Source organism: Macrobrachium rosenbergii, chromosome 48, assembly GCF_040412425.1.
Source record: "Macrobrachium rosenbergii isolate ZJJX-2024 chromosome 48, ASM4041242v1, whole genome shotgun sequence".
NCBI lineage: Eukaryota > Metazoa > Arthropoda > Malacostraca > Decapoda > Palaemonidae > Macrobrachium > Macrobrachium rosenbergii.
In genome coordinates, this window is record NC_089788.1 from 25860480 (window position 1) to 25879331 (window position 18852).

At 38.6% G+C, this 18852-nt stretch overlaps 1 protein-coding gene across 6 annotated transcripts in view; it reads left to right on the forward strand.

Annotated features, from left to right (window-relative positions):
- LOC136831302 (uncharacterized) overlaps positions 1-18852 on the forward strand; it is a 92646-nt gene that overhangs the window by 13725 nt on the left and 60069 nt on the right. For all 6 annotated transcript variants that reach the window (XM_067091441.1, XM_067091438.1, XM_067091440.1 and 3 more), the window contains one exon: positions 4082-4278. In XM_067091441.1, the coding sequence (XP_066947542.1) occupies positions 4082-4278 (197 nt within the window). The remainder of the gene's footprint in view (positions 1-4081; positions 4279-18852) is intronic.

An 18852-nucleotide genomic window follows, 5' to 3' on the forward strand; every position in this document is an offset into this window, starting at 1 on the left:
AGGTGCTGACCCTTCAACAGAAACTAGAAAACTTTGAGAGAATGGGGGCAGACTGGTCTAGATCATGTATCATGGAGGACTGTGGGATTGCCCAGTCAACCTTGCATGAAATCAAGACTTCCCAGAACAAACTGAAGAAGTACATGATGGACTTAAGGAAGAAGACGGCCAGGAGTCCCGCAAGATCATGGCAAAAGGCTATTATGAGGACACTGAGGAGTTGACCTTTGTGTGGTTACATCAACAAAGGGCTGCTGTCATGAGCATACGTGGTGCTGAGTTGAAGGCTGCAGCTATGAAGTTTGAAGGCCTGCATAAGGTTGTGGACTTGAGGTGTCCAAAGGTTGGCTGTTTTGATTCAAATTTCAGTGTGGGATCTCCAACAAAAAAGACTACTGTAATAGCAAAACTTTGGAAGCTTCTGAAGAGGGAATAGAGGAATTTTGCCAGACATTGCAAGACCTGATAAGAAAAGAAGTTAATGTTTCAGGAAAAATCTACAGTGCTGATAAAACTGGTCTATTCTGTTGCTCCCTACCCACTAACACCTTTGCTGATGAGAAGGAAAAGAATTTACCTGGTCGAAAGCTTTCCAAACAGTGCATTTTTTCTTTATGTGCAAATGCTACTGGTCAGCATTGTTGCAACCCAGTGGTAGTTGGACATGCAGAGTAACCATGTTTCCTGCGTTAGTTGATGGATAGGCTCCCAGTTATTTGGTATCATTTAATGAAGGCCTGGTTCACTGCCAAGCTTGTAACTGATTGGTTCCATAATCATTTTTGTGCGGAGGTGAGGTTATTCGTCATGCATGCTAATACAACCCAGTTGGTTGGTGACAAAGGTCATATTAGGGCATGTATTTGCCTTATAATACAACTGTACTCATTCATCCAGTGGACCCAGGTGTTATTATTGCAATAAAGTGGCTATATTGGAGGAAGTTCCTGGAGGAGGTGATGGTAATATTTAAGGACGAGAAGAAGGAGCAAGGCTTGGATACCGGGGTGAGCGGACACTGGAGAAGCTTCGAAAGTTCACAGAAGTCTGCTATCTACAACTCCACAGATGCATGGGGTGACGTCACCATAGAAGCCCTCAGCCACGCCTGGAACCATATGATGAATGGAGAAGAGGGCGTGATGGACTTCCAGGGTTTTGAAGTTGACGACTCACAAGTGGAGGTGACTTGTGTTCATGAGGATGATGTACGGGAGTGGCTGGATGGTGACGCTGGCGACCCTGTCTACCAACTTCTCTCCGACAATGAAAAAGCTGCTACAGTTGCTGGTGGTGACAAGGAAGCACCTAAAGATGACAGTGACAGTGATGAGCATGTTCCATGACAAGCACCCTCATATAAGCATACAGGCATAGCCTACAGTAAGGTTATTGAGGTATTGGAAAATCCCAGCATTGATCCAAAAGGCCTTGGACACTGCTGCACAAATGCAGGGGTATCAAGGGACTCATTGCAAAGCAGTATCATAGTCCATATTGTCAAAGTACCCTCAACAGCTTCTTCAGATCCCAAACCTATCAACACCCAAGCCCATCACCACCCACTTCTTTGGTAACTCAGTCCTTCAGCTTGGAACCGCAGGGCTCCTTTATCCAAGAATCTGACGTGTTGCCCTATCATCCCTGATGTTGGTGAAATGAATGAGCTGGTTATTAGTAAAGGTGAGGTGGGGTAATGCTTATACACACACACACACATGAGGCTGCTAAAAGTGAGGTCACTACTTGCTAGCAAAAAAGTTGCATGTGTGTGACTATAGTCTAGCTCTGTATAATGCTAAAATTTTATGTTTGTACCTTCATCTAATGAAAATATAGAAGCCTGTAGGGCATTTAAGAAAAAAAAATTGTAATTCTGAATTTTAATTTTTAATTTTTATGAAATTTTATTTTATTTTTAATCCTTAATTTTTTTTTGTATGCATGGAAACGAGCAAATGTATTTATTGTATACATGCGTTTCAGCATATTTGTTATACATTTTTTTTTTTTTTTCTTTTAAACTTCATTTTCATTTATTCATCATCATGTGAATGACCTGTTTGGTCCCAGTTCTAGGCCTATGGCCTAGACCTGGCATTTCATCCTAATCCTTCGGGCCAACCCTATAAGAGCTGATTAGTCAGCTCAGTGGTCTGGTAAAACTATTTTAATAATAATAATAATGCTCTATGAAAAAGCCACTGAAACTACTTTGAGCTACTAGGTGCTCTTGAATCAGTAGCCTACTCATGATGCCTTGGTGATGTTGAGTACCCTTGCTTCTTCACCATTCTTGCAGTGATTGTTATTCCAGCCAGATGTATTTCCATCATTGTCATGATGGGAAGTGAGAGTGACCTGAAGCTGAGCAACAATGTCTCTGTACTCTTCAGCATTATTACAGTGATACTAAAGGAGCTACCTGAACTGTTAATAAGGTCAAATGAGAAAAGTGACGCTGAAGTTATACTCTTCCAGTACCGGAGCTAAGGTTAAAGGGCAAGAGACATAGCTTGAAGAGGTGTCACAAGATTGATCTATCTCAGATAGTTCCAAAATGGCTGATGCAGTGTTAGTGTTTTGCAAAGTGGCAGAGTGGTAGTTGTGGTAGGTAGGGCATACACCTCTGCAGATGCAGTAGATAGTATCAGTGCCTCTGGTTAGATAGTTCTCTATTTGAGGGGTGGCAAAATTACTTGTTCTCTTATCAAAATATCCATATCCTCTGGCAAATTATCCAGTAATTTGAGTAAGCTTTCTTTTATCTGTTTTTGGATGGACCTAAATGTAGATAGCTTTTCAGGTTGTCAAGCTTAGGACCAGAAGGGGTTTTAAAGGATTATGAAACAGCAGCATATCCTTCTCACTACCTTTCTTGGATCTTTTATGTCTTCTCTTACTGTGGTGTCAAATCAGTGGTAATTGCGGCCAGTCTTTACACACTTCACAAGTTAATTTGGAGTAGCATAATTGCTTTTACAGTACGGTACTGTGCACTGCACAGAAAATAGGCCCACCATAAAATTCTTGCCGTTTATTGCAAGCACTAGTACAATGCCTATGAGCCCTAATGATGACTAAAATAATAGATTTATGCTATCACAAAATACCTTTTGTGAAAAGTAAAGATTATCATCTTTTAACTTCCAAACTCAATACAGGATACGCAAAAAAAGCAATTAGTCTGGGCTGATATCCTGTGGTTCTTAGACAGCTAATGTCCTGAATCAAAATAAGCACAAAGGAACATTTTACCTAAAAAAAAAAAAAAAAAAAATGAGTGAACAGGTGCCTGTTCAAAGCAGAAAGCAGTACTTCCACTGTAGTCATTGACCTCACCTCTGACTGACACTCAAGCAAACCAGCCAGTTATGTCCTCATTACAAGTAACATTAAAAGTGAACAATTGTTTGTTTTTTAAGACCAAATCCATCATCAACAGGTAAAGGAAGGTAGCAAAAGTTGGATAATGAGGAACCATGGAAGTAACTAGTTATGGTGAATTAACATGCAGTCTGTGATAGTGGGAATTAATGTGCAGTTTGGGATAGTGGGAGAATTGTTATTAGCTGTGTTTGTTGGCAAGACACAGGGGAATGACCTATTTTTAGGGCTCTTTAGTTTCCCGACATGTGCTTGGTCAATGGAGAAATGGTCTTCTGTTTCTGTGGTTTGTCTAGATCTGCTGGACTACAGGATTAGTCATTTTTAAATTGGTAGGATTTGTGTTAAACAACTCATAATTGAGTCTGTATATACAAGCTTTGTCAAATTGTTTTTACTGATATCATAGGAGCCAGTGAGTGTATTTTTTAAAGTTATGCATTCAAAGTATTACTTGACCATATTTATTTAGTACAAAATTTGAGTACAGTACAAGGTTTCTAAATGTATAGGATAGACAGCAAGTTTGTGCTTCAGTGATATTTTCATCTTTTAGTAGTTTTCTTCATATAAAATGGCATTAATGTCTCTTGATTAATTTTATTTTTTCTTCAAATGGTATCAGTAATCAAATATTCTAAATTTTGCTTCAGATAACTTGTAGAAGTTGACTGGGATTTCCAAAATGTTACAGGTTAATGGAGGAGGTGAGGGAGAAGTAGTAGAATATCCCCCACCAAATAATGAATTGCCTGCAGAAGGGACTGATCTTACCCAGTGGCAACTTGATGGGGTACATTTGCCTCCATTTACTCCAAATGTTGCACCTCCTTCTTGGTTACGCCTGACTATACCAGCAGAGGGTTACAGATGTCATTCATGTGGTGACACGTAAGTTTGACATAACAGTTCTTGTTTACCTCTGTTACCACTTTTGAATCCTGTATTAAGTGATCAGACATAGTATTTAATAATTTTGGGAGGGATATGACATTGTGTGTAAGAATGTGGAGTATTTTGTGTATTGAGATTGTTTTGATCTGAAGAAAGATTACTTTGGGATGAAATTTGTAAACCATAAATATACAGGAAATGGCATGGTAGTTGCTCAATTTTAGGAAAAATGGTCCTAATATAGGGTTAGATCCATTTACTTAAATTTTGTCTCATCACAACCTCCTCTTTGTTATTACACATGTTTCAGCTGCAAAGAGTAGTACAGGGCTTAAGTATCATTAATAAGTCTACTCTATGAAAAGGACATTTTTATATGTATACCAATAGTCATGGTATCTCTCCATTTCATCCATGCTGTAGCTACGTTCTTTAACTACTATACAGGTCTTTTTAAGAGTCCGTCGTGCCAGGATTTTACAGTAAAAGTCCAATTTTCTAGCATTCTTTAATCCGGAGAACCGGGTGGCACAGCAGTTTGATCAGTAAGTTCCATTTTGGATTCAAGCTGCCAGTCTAGCACCTTTCCACCAACTGCCACATTTTAAAAATAGAGCAGTTCCATAATTTGAGTTTCACTGTTATATGCAATCATGACAAGACCTTCTTACTCAGCTTCATTTAGCAAGTAAAAATCAGTATATGTTCCTACACAAATGCAAACCTTTGTTCTTTACATAGAATTTTGTATGTGGATGCAAGCTGGAATGGCCATTCAAACTTATTGACAGAGTCAACTACCGACAGGGAGGGGGAAGCCCCACCCACCCACCTGTCGGTCTGCACTCCACTTTGCTTCCGGCCGGCGTCAGGTCCAGAGGTTTTTCACGACTTTCTGCCCGACTTTTGCTGTTCAAACTTTTATTGATTAAACTAGAGTACTTTTCCTCTATATTTTGGTTGTTGACCATGTATGTTTTGTATTTTCAAACCCATCAGTCAAATAAGCCTTCTTGCAAGGAATTAAGTTTGTTTTCCATGCCGCTATGAATACTGTGTTCATCAGACACGTAACAGCGTCTGGTAGTTGCACAACAGCTGTGTCATTCTCTGATATACTTGCTAAAATATTTACCTTTCAGGTACAGTAGATATGCCCACTTGGAGGTTCCATGTCAGTAGGGTTGCCTTAATTAAGGTAGTCCTGCTATCACAGCCTTCCTTCCTATGCACTGAAAGTAGGCTACTAAGGAATTCAGAGCTGATGGAACATGGTTTTTCAGCAATACCTTTTTATCAAAGCATTGGATGAAGGTGAAAGTTTGCAATTGTATGTTTTATAACCCTACCTAATTTTTGCAAGTATTATTTAGTAGCTTAGTTCGATAGTTTTGATATCAATAGAGTAAAATGAAGTCGCCGATGCTGGAACTGAGAAAATCACAGACAAGGATTCTAAAACCATTCATGATGCAAAAGTAATATGGCGTCATGAGGCTCTGCCCATCCACCAGGTAGGCAGTAAGTCACTAACGCTTACACAGTCTAGGCTTCAACAAATTCAATAATGGCCAGCAGGATATGGAATTGTCCCATTGGTTGCAAGACTGCAATTGTGCTACAGCTTGCCACTTTGTATACAAATGAGAAGACTTGTGGCAAGATTTACCCTAGTGTGAATAGGCAATTATTTCTACAGTGGGTAATAGTTACTTGGCCACCGCAGAAGTATGGGCAGGAGCTGTTAGACAATCCCTTCACTTTGAGGAGTACTGGAAGTCGGCCAATATCCATGAGAGCGTGGAACCAGTCATCATTGACATCGCTAGCAACGATGAGGATGGGGATGATAGCCTCTTCCTTGAGAGTAAGGATGAAGACATTTTGTAAATAGATTATGCATAGTGTTAGACGTTTTATTTGTACATCTAAAACATATTTATTAAAACACGATGATTATAACAATATGTTCCTCATTCAAACTGATTTCATTATATTTCCCTTTCCATGCATATCAGTATAAATCGTGTTATATTTTTTATTGATATTAAATAGGTAAATAATGGCTTGCCCTCAAAATCTTGACTCCTACCCAAGGCCAAGAGAAAGATAAGGTCTGCTCACCTCCCCCAAATCCCTAATGTAGGCAGAGCTTTGTCTACCTCCGTATTGTGTCAGTAGGTGAATTGCCGTAATGAGCAGTTACCTCCAAGATGCTTCATTGCCAATATAGTTACCCCAGGTGGGAGGTGACTCCACCCAATTGGGTAGACCTTGTCTCTCTTAGCCTTGCTCCTACCATTGCAGCGAGTATATGAGCGCTGTTTAGGATGCTGTATTCGCGGACTCACACATTCGCGGATTTCTCTGTAGAACATATCTGCCATTATTCGCAGAAAGTTCGCCCATTCGTGGTATTTTTCACTGAGAAATATTCACTAATTACTGTATTTTCATATTTTCATGACTAAATGCACTTTTTGTGATAAAACTATTAAAGTACTCAGGTATAAGCATTTTTAGAGGGGTTTTCTTGTGTTTAAATGATCAAAATAGGCAGTTCTAGTGTTTTTAGAGGGGTTTTAAGTAATCGCGGATTTTGTTATTCGCGGGGGGGTGGGTGCGGTATGCATCCCGTGCGCATACGGGGGGTTTACTGTAAATAAAAAACAAAGAAATATACCAATGGGTTACATTAACTGAAATAAAACGATGGCGTTGACCTTTAAACCTCTGACAGTTGAGGGAAATGAGGTATCATTGCTTTTCATTTGAATTCTGTTTCTAGTGATTGCTCTTGACTTGCTGCAAGTAGAAGGCTCTAGTGTCGAAACCTGAGGTGAAACAAAATGCTTTGTCTTTTTGTATTTCCACCCTGAATAGATATAGATCTAACAAATGGGCTATAGCCTGGTTCATTATGTGGATGAATTACATACATTGAATTATTCGTAAGTAGAAGCAATATGAATATCAAGAAAATGGAAGAATTCCAAGCTGACAACTTAGTCCCAACAACTGTTGTGGAAGTTATGATGAAACCTCCATAAAATAATAATGGTAATAGTAATAATAATAAAATTATTGAGAATGGTAATGCAATCAAGGGGATAATGACATCCTGCTGGCCATCATTGATATTGCTGAAGCTTAGTGAATATGTCATCAGCAAATGGGCAGAGCCATAGTGAAGAGAGTGTTCCCCATATGTAAACTTCTCCTCACTGTGGGTGGAGCCTCATGACGTCATAGGGTAACGTCACTATTGTGTTGTTCAAAACCTTTACCTGCGATTTTGATGGCTTTGGCATAGGAAGCACACTTTTACTCTCATAAGTACCAGAACTGTTGAATGTAGGTATTAAATAATACTTGCAAAAATTAGGTAGGGTTATAAAATATACACTTGCCAACTTTCACCTTTATCTGATGCTGAAAGGTGTTGCCAAAAAACCATGTTTCATCGGCTCTGAATCCCTTAGTAGGTAGCCTTATTCCTTTGATTTTTGTGGCTTAGTCTTTGTGATTTTCAACTACTGCAAAACAGATGAGTTCAACAGTGGTGTAAGGAGTTAGGGATGTTCTTCTTTCCTTCATCATCTTCATCTATGTCTTTCTTTTGAACTTCACCTCCCCTCTGATCCCCTCTAACTCAGCTGTGAGTTTAGGGTTTTGGGAGGGGGAGTCTGCCCCATGTTAGAAGGCTTACTAAGTATCTTTCTCTGCGCCTTTTTGTTTTGGGGTAGGGCGGAGAGTCGCGTTCTCCTTTGGTGATTGATTTCCTGGGCAGGGCTGGCACTGAGTGCCACTCCCATAGGCTAGAGGTTCTCTGCATCTCATCTTTGTAAGCTTTCAAGCAAGCTTTTGAGCTTGCTTCGAGTCGCATTTTCTTTCTCTCTGAGAGAAGTAGTGCATCGATACCTCGTGTGGCTCGTTTGCTGCTCATTTTCCCAGTCTACAGACGTGGTTTATGGGTGGCAACAAGTGTGGAGTGTTCTCCCTGCTTTTCTATGTCAGATGACCATAGAAACAGGTAATCACTTCTACCCTTCTCATTGCAATCCTTTGGGATGGCACGGGTTGGGTTTTTGCACGGCTTGTTTGCATGGATCATTGGCTTTCGTTACCTGGCCTGTGGGTCAGGTTAGGTTTGCTGATGATCTGCGGGTATTCTCCCTATCTTTCCTCGGTCAGGCGACCAGGGTGATAGGGAAACACTTCAGCTCTTCCCCGATTTCTTTTAGGATCGCATGGGGAAAGGTTTGTGCAGCCTGTTTGCACTACTGATTTGTTCTCTAATTCTCGGTTTTAACTGAGTTTTTAGGGAGCCCTGAGCTGGTGTTCCCAGTTCTTCCATGGTCGACAGTCATGGTGACTGGGTAGCACTTCAACCTGTCTGTCTATGGTTCCTCGGGGCCGTTAGAGAGGGGTTAGCATGACCTAGTCTTGCGGCTAGGACACTTGACAGCTCTGACCTTCAGATCGGGTTTTGTGTAGCTCTCCATTGCATCTGATCTTTCTCTTTTGATATTTTCAAGTGGAAGAAGATAGGGCTACGATGTTAGATTATTTCTGTAGGAAGTCTTAATAAGCTTCCAGTATTTGGTCCTTTTTGGAGAAATAGGACTGATTGACTTATGCTGTGGTAATGTTACACCCAAGGTTTTCCGCATGGGTGCAACTATTGCCCCGGAACAGCCAGCTGACACCCAGGCGAGACGATTCTTGGGCTGGCTGATACCTGAGCCTGCTAATCCCCTGACTGGCTGGTCCCTGGATATTGGTCCAGTCAGGCTCTCATACCACTGGTCTGGGTTTCCCTGACACAACCCATGCTCCATTGACGGGTGCAACTGCTGTCCAGGCTGACTGATCCAGCCAGGGCTCTTGGACTGCAGGTCTGGGACCCACTGGTGCTACCCTTGCTCTTTGCAGGTGTATAACTGCTATCCAGGGTTCCCTGAGACCCAGGGGTGCCAGTCTGGCCTTTTTAACTAGTCTCTCTAGGCCAGCCTAGGTACCTGTACTACCAGTACAGGATCTTTGGCTTGGAGGGGTCCAGAAAGTGACAGGGCCTGTGCAGTCCAGTCATCCAGATTTAGTTAGGGGTGATTTCCCCCCTACTCTCCTTCTTTTCTGTAGAAGTTTGTCTTTTAGGAAGGTTTGGTACAATCATGGATAGTCCTTGCCCGTGTTTCCATGAGTGAGCACACTTTCAATAACTATGGGTTTGTTGTCAACTTAGTTTGACTACTGTGTGCATCTTGGCTCACCTTGCTTCTACTAAAGGGGGCAAATGTGCCAGGGACTGTTCCCCCTTTTTCCTTGGGAGGTTAAGCATCAGGGTGAGGATAGGAAGCTTTCAAGCTTTCTCTGAGCTTTTTATGAGGACATATGTGCTCATATTGGTCTTAGAACCAAACGGGTTATGCGCCCAAATGGAGAGCAACCCTGTGAGGGTTTTCAACAGGACTCCTGTTGGGTTTGTCAGTGCCTGTACTCCAGGGTTTAGATACCAAGATGCAGTCTGCTATTTCTAGAGGCCATCAAGCTTGATTGCGACCCAAATGGTCTTGAGGAAGCATTGGAACTTTTTCTGCAGTATTTTCCTGCCACTGAGAGAGCTTAGGTTCTGGCGTAGTTGCCTTGCTCATAACTTGCAAGTGATGTTATGAACTGTTGACTTTCACCCGTATCTGTACAGGCAATTCACTTGGGACCAATCCAGTGTAGTGGCTTTCCAGCTGTCCCCCTGACTCATCGAAAGGTGTTTGCCTTGGTCAGTGCCAAACTGATACCATAATTAAATTTGAGTCTCTCTTTCTCTCTCTCTTGATGTCACAGGCAAAGCAGTGGGTGACCCGAAGGAGGAGGCTATATTCAAAACTCTTTGGTCTAGGGGTACTCTTTGCCAACGACCCAGCCCACCAAGCAACTACCCGTGAGCCGTTTTTGAGTGTATGGGGATGAGAATCAGTGGCATCTCGCCATATTTTGGCCCTGAGTCAGTGTTGGCATTGAGGATTGGTCCAGCTCTGGGGTCTTCTGTAATCCTTTCAGGATGAAGTAGAGGCTGTGGCGAGATTGGTGTGGCAAGATTGGTGCAGTTGGACAACGGCACCCATCTCTGCCAGGCAGTGTCCTACAGGTTGTCGGTTCTGTAGGAAATTATGATTACCTTTCATGCTCAGTTGGCCTTCTATTCTCTGGGACAGCAAAGGTCCAACTTCATTTTTTCTTATGAAATTTCCCAGACTTCTCCAGTTGGGAGTTTTGTCTTGCCTTTAATCAATCTTCCGCTGTCAAAAAAGTGGTAAGGGGAAGGAGGGAATGGGGAATGCAAGGGCAGCATTCTTTCCCTGTGGCTGCCATTTGTAAGAGAGTGTTTGTCTCCTTTAAGTCCCCATCAACTCTTACCTTTTTCCAGACTGTTTTCCTTGCCTTACGTGCAGCTCACAATGGGACTTCGCCCTTGGTTGGAGTTTGCGGTGCTAAAGATTACCATTAGAAGTCGATGGGGAATGATGTCTTCTTTTGAGGGACTAAAAGGATGGGTATTTTTCAGATACACATTTTAGTCACCTCAGAAACAACACAGTTTTAATACTAAAAGGACGGGTATTTTTCAAATACATATTTTAGTCATCTCGGAAACAACATGGTTTTAATCTCTGGTTTTCCCCAAGGCATAATGAAGAGTGTGTTGGTGTCAAGTTATACTCTTTCGTGAGGGTTATACTGGATGTATTCAGAGACTGACTTTTCCTTGGGAACTTGTTGCAATGTCGGCTATGGGACAATCTGCTTTCTAGAGTTCAGTGGTGCTGAACTTTGAATTTTCACCTTCTTTTTGACCAGAGAGAACACCTGGGTTCGACAGCAACAGGAATCATTTCTAAGGATTCTTGCATTAGCAAGCTCAGGGAGGCTGCACACAAGTTCCTGCTGTTTCAGGTACAACTTGCTTGGGGTTGTCACTGTTCTTTTGTTCCTTGTAGAGGTGGTTCAGAGAACAGCCTTACCTCCTCTCCTGACTTGGTCTCAAGAAGTTTTGTTTTCAGGTGAATAAGACTGACAGGATGACAGGAACTGTACATGGGAGTGCCAGCTAATTTTCTAGGGATGCTTTCATGGTCGAATGCATCCAATGAGGGGTAGGAAACACCCCTAGGTATTGCTCATGTTGGTGAGCCTCTCTTTGGAGCTGACAACTAGACCCTTTCAACACCAGCTTTACAATTGGAGATAGGTAACAGGAACGTTGGTCCCTAATCACCTGCATGACGAAGAAGTTACCTGAGATTCCAGGTTCTGAGCTTATGCCTGGCTACTGTTCGGAACAACAGGCAGCTCTGGGACTCATTCCTATGTAAAGAACTACAGGGTTGTAGTTAGGAAAAATACAAATTACTTTTAAAATTTGCTATTTTAAATGGTCATTGTTTAAAACTTTTCCTTACCTGCTGGCAATACAGTAAACCCCCTGTATTTGTGTTCTCATGGTTCGCGGACTTACGCATTCACGGGTTTCTCTGTGGAACACATCTAGCCATCATTCGCGGAAAATTCGCCCATTCGCGGTATTTTTCACTGAGAAATATTCACTAATTACTGTATTTTCATATAATTTTCATGAATAAATGCACTTTTTGTGGTAAAACTATTAAAATACTCAGGTATAAGCATTTTTACAGGGTTTTTCTTGGTTTAAGCTATCAAAATGGGCAGTTCTAAGTGTTTTTAGAGGGGTTTTAAGCATTCGCGGATTTGACCTATTCGCGGGGGGGGGACGCATCCCCCGCGAATACGGGGGGTTCACTGTAATAACTGTATAATAAAAATATATTGAGCAAATATTATCATGGCAGCCACTGTCACAAATACAATTCAGTGAGGTTTACTGTAATATTTGAAGATGCACTTAGGTGTTGTTCTTTTGCTAAATTACTATTAACTATTAAACCTCAGTGTTTATATATAATGCATAAATTAATTTAGTATAGAATACGGGTATATAAATTATGCTTATAAAGTAAAATATAACAGTTCAATAAAATATACAGTAGTATAGTTTTTAATTAGAAAATAATTGATTCATTTCTGACACAACAGTAATTAATACACTGATACTGCTAAAGGAGCTAAAAAATTTTCCACTGTATATTTTTGTACATTACATCCTTATTAATCTAAAATAAAAACTGTTGAATAATCAGAGACAGAACTAACCAAAAATAAAATAACAAATATATTAGTGGCTATAAGTTCAAGAGGGCACAGTTAGGTAGATTATGAACTCATATTTTCCACATAAATCCTACCACTGAACAGTGTGAAAACTGCTCATGCTTCATAAACACATTTATTTTGAATGTCAAGAATAATTTCAAGTAGTCAGGAGGGGATACTTCATGCAGGAGTATGCTGTGAAATCCATTGCAAGTGTCAAGCCCTTTGTTTTCTTGCCATTGCAAACAAACCTTGCTTATGCATTTAGTACTTTAAAGTTCATGGTTTGCTGAACCCATACTTTTTAGGACACAATAATGTGATGACACCAGGCAGCTGTTCTCCTATTGGTGAATGTTGATCACACTTAGTTAATATCTTGATCACAGTTGACCTTGAATCATGCTTGTGAAGTGGACTCTTGCCATTTTTCATTGAGAACTTTATGACAGACTGCCCCGTTTAGATGGAAACTGATGATACTCATTCAAAAGACTTTTCTACCTTAAATTGAAGTTCCAAAAAGGAAGTATTTTTAGTATCACTCTTTACCTTGGCAATAAATAATTACATGGATGATTTTGGCATAAGCTACACATCAAATAAAGAGACACTGAATATATCGTTAACAATACTGTGTTAAAAGTAGACCCATGGGCCTCGGTAAGTTTCCAGTTATCCAAAAAACCGTTGCGTTTTATAGAATTTGAAAAAAATTAAGTGATTGACTTGAAGATTAAAGATCATCACATACCCACAAGTCAAACAGCAAAATTCTTAGGCTTACTCCTAGACATACACTTAACTTGGGAAACCTATACAGCCTAAAGATATACAAAAATGTCATAATCTTGACAAAAAATTATCTCAAGTTGGAGAACTGTTATTATACAAAGCAAGTGTTATGTCTATTCTAGACTATGGAGCTCAGATGTTCAGTTCAGCCTTGGGTATACATTTGAAAATCTGCATTCAGTTCATAATGAAAATCTTAATTCAGTTCAAAATAGGAAGTCAGAATATGGACTGGAGCTTTGAAATCTCCCCAAAATTTTCTATCCCTATCCATGTTGAAAAGTGGTGAACTGCGTGTAACACTTCATCATGACTTAATACATAGTGCAGTAAAAATACGAGCAAGGGATTCACTAATAAAAGACTTTGATCAAATTTACCAAAGACATATCATATTTCTTGGTGTCTAAGACAATGTTTTTCCTGAAGTAAATCTTGGAGGTGAAGGTTATTTTTCACAGGCCTATCCTAATCCTAGAGGGAGGTTATCTCTGCTAATAATCAAAATTCCTGTATATGACCTGTGAATGAAGAATATAACATACTTATTTAAAGCAGTAAATAAACGAAAGTATCCTTAAAGAATACACATGGCCAAAAAGATAAATTCTTGTATCAGTAAGCTTTGCTATAGCAAGACTATTGTAATCAGACATGTTTGTGTGTTACTTTCACAAATGGTAACAATGTGGAAATTATTTTCAGGTTTTGAAGATTACAGTGGTTTTTCCAATTTTTAATATTGTATTGTGTGTATTTTAATTATTATTCTATCTAGTATTTTGTTCGATATGGGATGTCATGTTCACATGGTGTTTGTACGGAAAGTAACTTCAGCATCATTATTCTGTATTTCTAATATTTTATGTTGTAGTGTTTAGTTATTCCTTGTCTGAGATTAAAAAAAATGCTACATAAGCCTATATCCAGTAATATCAAAATCTTGAAATACTGAACCAGCTGTAGCCCCATCCATTTGCACACACTAGGGCATTGTTGCCCAAGAAAATATGTTACAAAACTTGACCGGGCAATTCATGTTCAAGTTTTTCTGTTTGGTAGTATGTCAACTCAAGAAAAGCATATTAACTCTTTAACGCCGAAGCCCTATTTTCAAAAACGTCTCCTGTATGCCGGCGGCCTCCGAGAGGTAGCACTGAAGCGAAAAAAAGTTTTTTTTTTTTTTTTTTTTTTTTTTTTTTTTTTCAAAAAATCACAATCACAGCGCTTTAGTTTTCAAGATTAAGAGTTCATTTTTGGCTCCTTTTTTCTCATTGCCTGAAGTTTAGTATGCAACCATCAGAAATAAAAAAATATCATTATCATATATAAATATTGGAATATATGACAGAGAAAAAAAAACTCGTATATAATTGTATACAAATCGCTGTAAGGAAAACAGTTGAAGCTAATGAGTTAATTTTTTTAGTTGTATTGTACACTAAATTGCGATGATTTTGGTATATAACAGATTGTAAAACGATTAAAGCAACACAGAGAAAATATTATCACAAAATGATGCATGAATTAAACGCAAGCGGACATAAAAGTTTTTTCAAAAATTCACCAAAAATCAAAATATTGTGCTAAAGACTTTCCAATTGTGCCAAAATGAAGGAAATTGAATGAATATTACTAGGCTGTAAGTTTTTAGCTTACAATTGCATTTTTGAACCATTTCGATCGAGTTAAAGTTGATCAAGGTTGATTTTTTCTATTTATCGTTATTTCGATGTAAATATAAAAAAACTGTGAAGAGCTAAAGGAATGATATATTTTTGTTGTATTCTACATGAAATTGCACACATTTTGATGTATAACACTTTATGTAACGAATAATATGAAACAGCGAAAAAATTACGGCAAGCTGATGCAAGAAATGACAGGATTTTCAGCGGAAACCGCATGCATGAGCTTAAGGAAAATTTTTTTTTTTTTTTCAAAATTCACCAAAAATCTATATATTGTGCTAGAAACTTTCCGTTTGTTGCAAAATGAAGGTAAATGATTGATTGTTACTTGAATGTAATAATTATGGCTTACGGATGCGTTTTTCGATCATTTCGGTCGAGTCAAAGTTGACCGAATGTTAAAATTTTGTCAGTTATCGTGATTTCGGTGAAAATATTAAAAAACTGTGAAGAGCTAAAGGAATGACATATTTTTTGTTGTATTCTACATGAAATTGCGCACATTTTGATATATAACACTTTATGTAACGAATAATATGAAACGGCGAAAAAATTACGGCAAGCTGATGCAAGAAATGACAGGATTTTCAGCGGAGTCCACGCGTGCGGAGCGAAGGAAAATTTTTTTGTCAAAAATTCACCAAAAATCTAAATAATGTGCTAGAGACTTTCCGTTTGTTGCAAAATGAAGGTAAATGATTGATTGTTACTCGAATGTAATAATTATGGCTTACGGATCGTTTTTGATCATTTGGTCGAATCAAAGTTGACCGAATGTTAAAATTTTGTCAGTTATCGTGATTTTGCGAAAATATTAAAAAACTGTGAAGAGCTAAAGGAATGACATATTTTTTGTTGTATTCTACATGAAATTGCGCACATTTTGATGTATAGCACTTTACGTAACGAATGATATGAAACCGCGGAAAAATTACGGCAAGCTGACGCAAGAAATGACAGGATTTTCAGCGAAGACTGGCGTCTTGCGGAGCGAAGGAAATTTTTTTTTTTTTTTTTTTTTTTTTAATTTCACCAAAAATCTAAATAATGTGCTAGAGGCTTTCCGTTTGTTGCAAAATGAAGGTAAATGGTTGATTGTTACTCGATTGTAATAATTATGAAACTACGGATGCGTTTTTGATCATTTCGGTCGAATCAAAGTTGACTGAATGTTAAAATTTTGTCAGTTATCGTGATTTCGATGTAAATATTAAAAAACTGTGAAGAGCTAAAGGAATGATATATTTTTTGTTGTATTCTACATGAAATTGCGCACATTTTGATGTATAACACTTTATGTAACGAATAATATGAAACGACGAAAAAATTACGGCAAGCTGACGCAAGAAATGACAGGATTTTCAGCGGAGTTAGTTGCGATGAGCGGAGGAAAATTTTTTTAAAAATTCACGAAAATTCTAAATATTGTGCTAGAGACTTTCCGTTTGTTGCAAAATGAAGGTAAATGATTGATTGTTACTCGAATGTAATAATTGTGGCTTACGGATGCGTTTTTCGATCATTTCGGTTGATTCAAAGTTGACCGAATGTTAAAATTTTGTCAGTTATCGTGATTTCGATGTAAATATTAAAACACTGTGAAGAACTAAAGGAATGATATAATTTTTGTTGTATTCTACATGAAATTGCACACATTTTGATGTATAACACTTTATGTAACGAATAATATGAAACGGCGAAAAAATTACGGCAAGCTGAAGCAAGAAATGACAGGATTTTCAGCGGAGTTCGCGCGTGCGGAGCGGAGGAAAATTTTTTTTTTTTTTTTCAAAAATTCACAAAAATTCTAAATATTGTGCTAGAGACTTTCCGTTTGTTGCAAAATGAAGGTAAATGATTGATTGTTACTCGAATGTAATAATTATGGCTTACGGATGCGTTTTTCGATCATTTCGGTCGAGTCAAAGTTGACCGAATGTTAAAATTCACTTTGGTTGCTGGGTCCTTCTCCAGCATCCCAATCTAAAACTCGCCTCACACGCTCACTTCTGACAGGCAGTATGCGCCTTTCACGGTCCTGACGCCTTTGTGACATATCTACAAACGTCCTGTTGCAGCACGAATACGCAAACACTCGCCAAAGTTCTGCAAAACACGTCTGCGTCAAAATATCGCTCCCGCAAGGTCCGACGCTGATGCTATCTGGTGTGAGTAGGAGGGAATTCGCGCATGCACGTCTGGGTGATGCTCAAAAACAGCACAACACCTGGATCCGTGAACTCCCAGCATCCGCCAAGGCGCGTGATTTGAAATCTTCCGCAAACTAGGCCTATAATTATTTTTCCGCGAATATTTAAAAAAAGCATTTTCAGTCAACGTTTGCAACGTCCACTCGGCATTCGACAGACAATTTTTGACGACGTTTAAAACGTCCAACAGGCGTTTAAGGGTTAAGTAAAAAATTTATGAACATAAAAAAAATATGCAGTCTTGTAAAATGAACTGAAATTACTGCAGTAATCAGTATACTGTAGCAGAAGAAGCCATGTTATCATACTTTAATGCATTTGAGACAGTCAAATGGGCACAGCACACCAACCAAAGCTAAGCTTTCAGCTTGTGATATTGCAACTTTATTAGTATGTTTGTTTATTTTTTTTATTTTCTGTTTAGAACTGGGTTGTGTCTTTGAGATCAGAACATTTTCGAGATTGGAGAATCTTTGGCACCGTGAAATATGGTTATGCAATTATAAATAATCATTCACCACCTTTTGCAATTATACTGTTTGAGTCAACAGATATGAATATTAATAGAATAAACTCTTTTGATTATGCATAAGGTATGAACTTGTACATACTAAAAATATTTATCTAAAAAATTCAGGTACCCTAGAACATAAACAATATACAATGGAACATATAAGATGCAAAGGTTCACATAATGCAGTATACTCTGAAGGATCCTGTAATGTACTAATTTAGGTTATAATAAATACTGGGGAAAATTGTCAGTTATTTATTCCTGAATGAGATTTGACAGTGTTGCCTTCACAGCTCACAGAAATAGAGTAAGACAGAAAGGAAGATACTGAATACAGTAAACATATGACAGAGTGTAAACAGTATCCATAAATAACCATTATGCAGTACTGTAATAGTCTTTTTACATATACCAAGCTAATGACAGTTACAGCTTGCAAACTCAGTATGTAACAACTTTTCTTTTTCTCTTTGTATTTATAAATTTTTCATCCCTATCAATGTACAAATAACAAACAAAATATAAAGGCTTCCATAACTATGTGCAAAATGTACTGTCTTCTTCCTTTCTCTGGCTTCGCCTTTGAAGAAAGCAACGATTTCTCGACAACTACTTTCCAGTTGGGGTTATTTTAACATGTTAGGTCCTGTTCTGTAGTCTGACCTTAACGATTTCACCTTTCTTACCCCATTCTTTCATAATAGGGTTTTGGATGTGGATGTGATCTGCTACAGCAAATTATTTCAGGTCTTGGGCATTTGCATTATATTTTACTTTAACCTTCTCAGTAATATTTCTCCTTCTTACTGATTCTTCATCACCTTTGTTCTCCAGCATCAGTGTCTTGTAATAGGTCGGGACTGCAGATCTGAGATTTTTTCTGAAAACAACTTGGTATGACGATCTTTTATCCATTTGTGGTGTACAGTATTCCGTAATTATATCCATAATTCTAGTATATTGCCTCATGAAATGTTTGGTCTGTCTTTGTGTTTCAAGTTTTTTCAACATAGCTTTTACTTTCTTCAAGAACAGCTTTTACTTTCTTCAAGAACACCTCTGCATGTCTGTTGCTACTGGGGAAATGCCTTTTCTCTCTAGGAACATCTGAAATTCCACTACTCTGAAATTT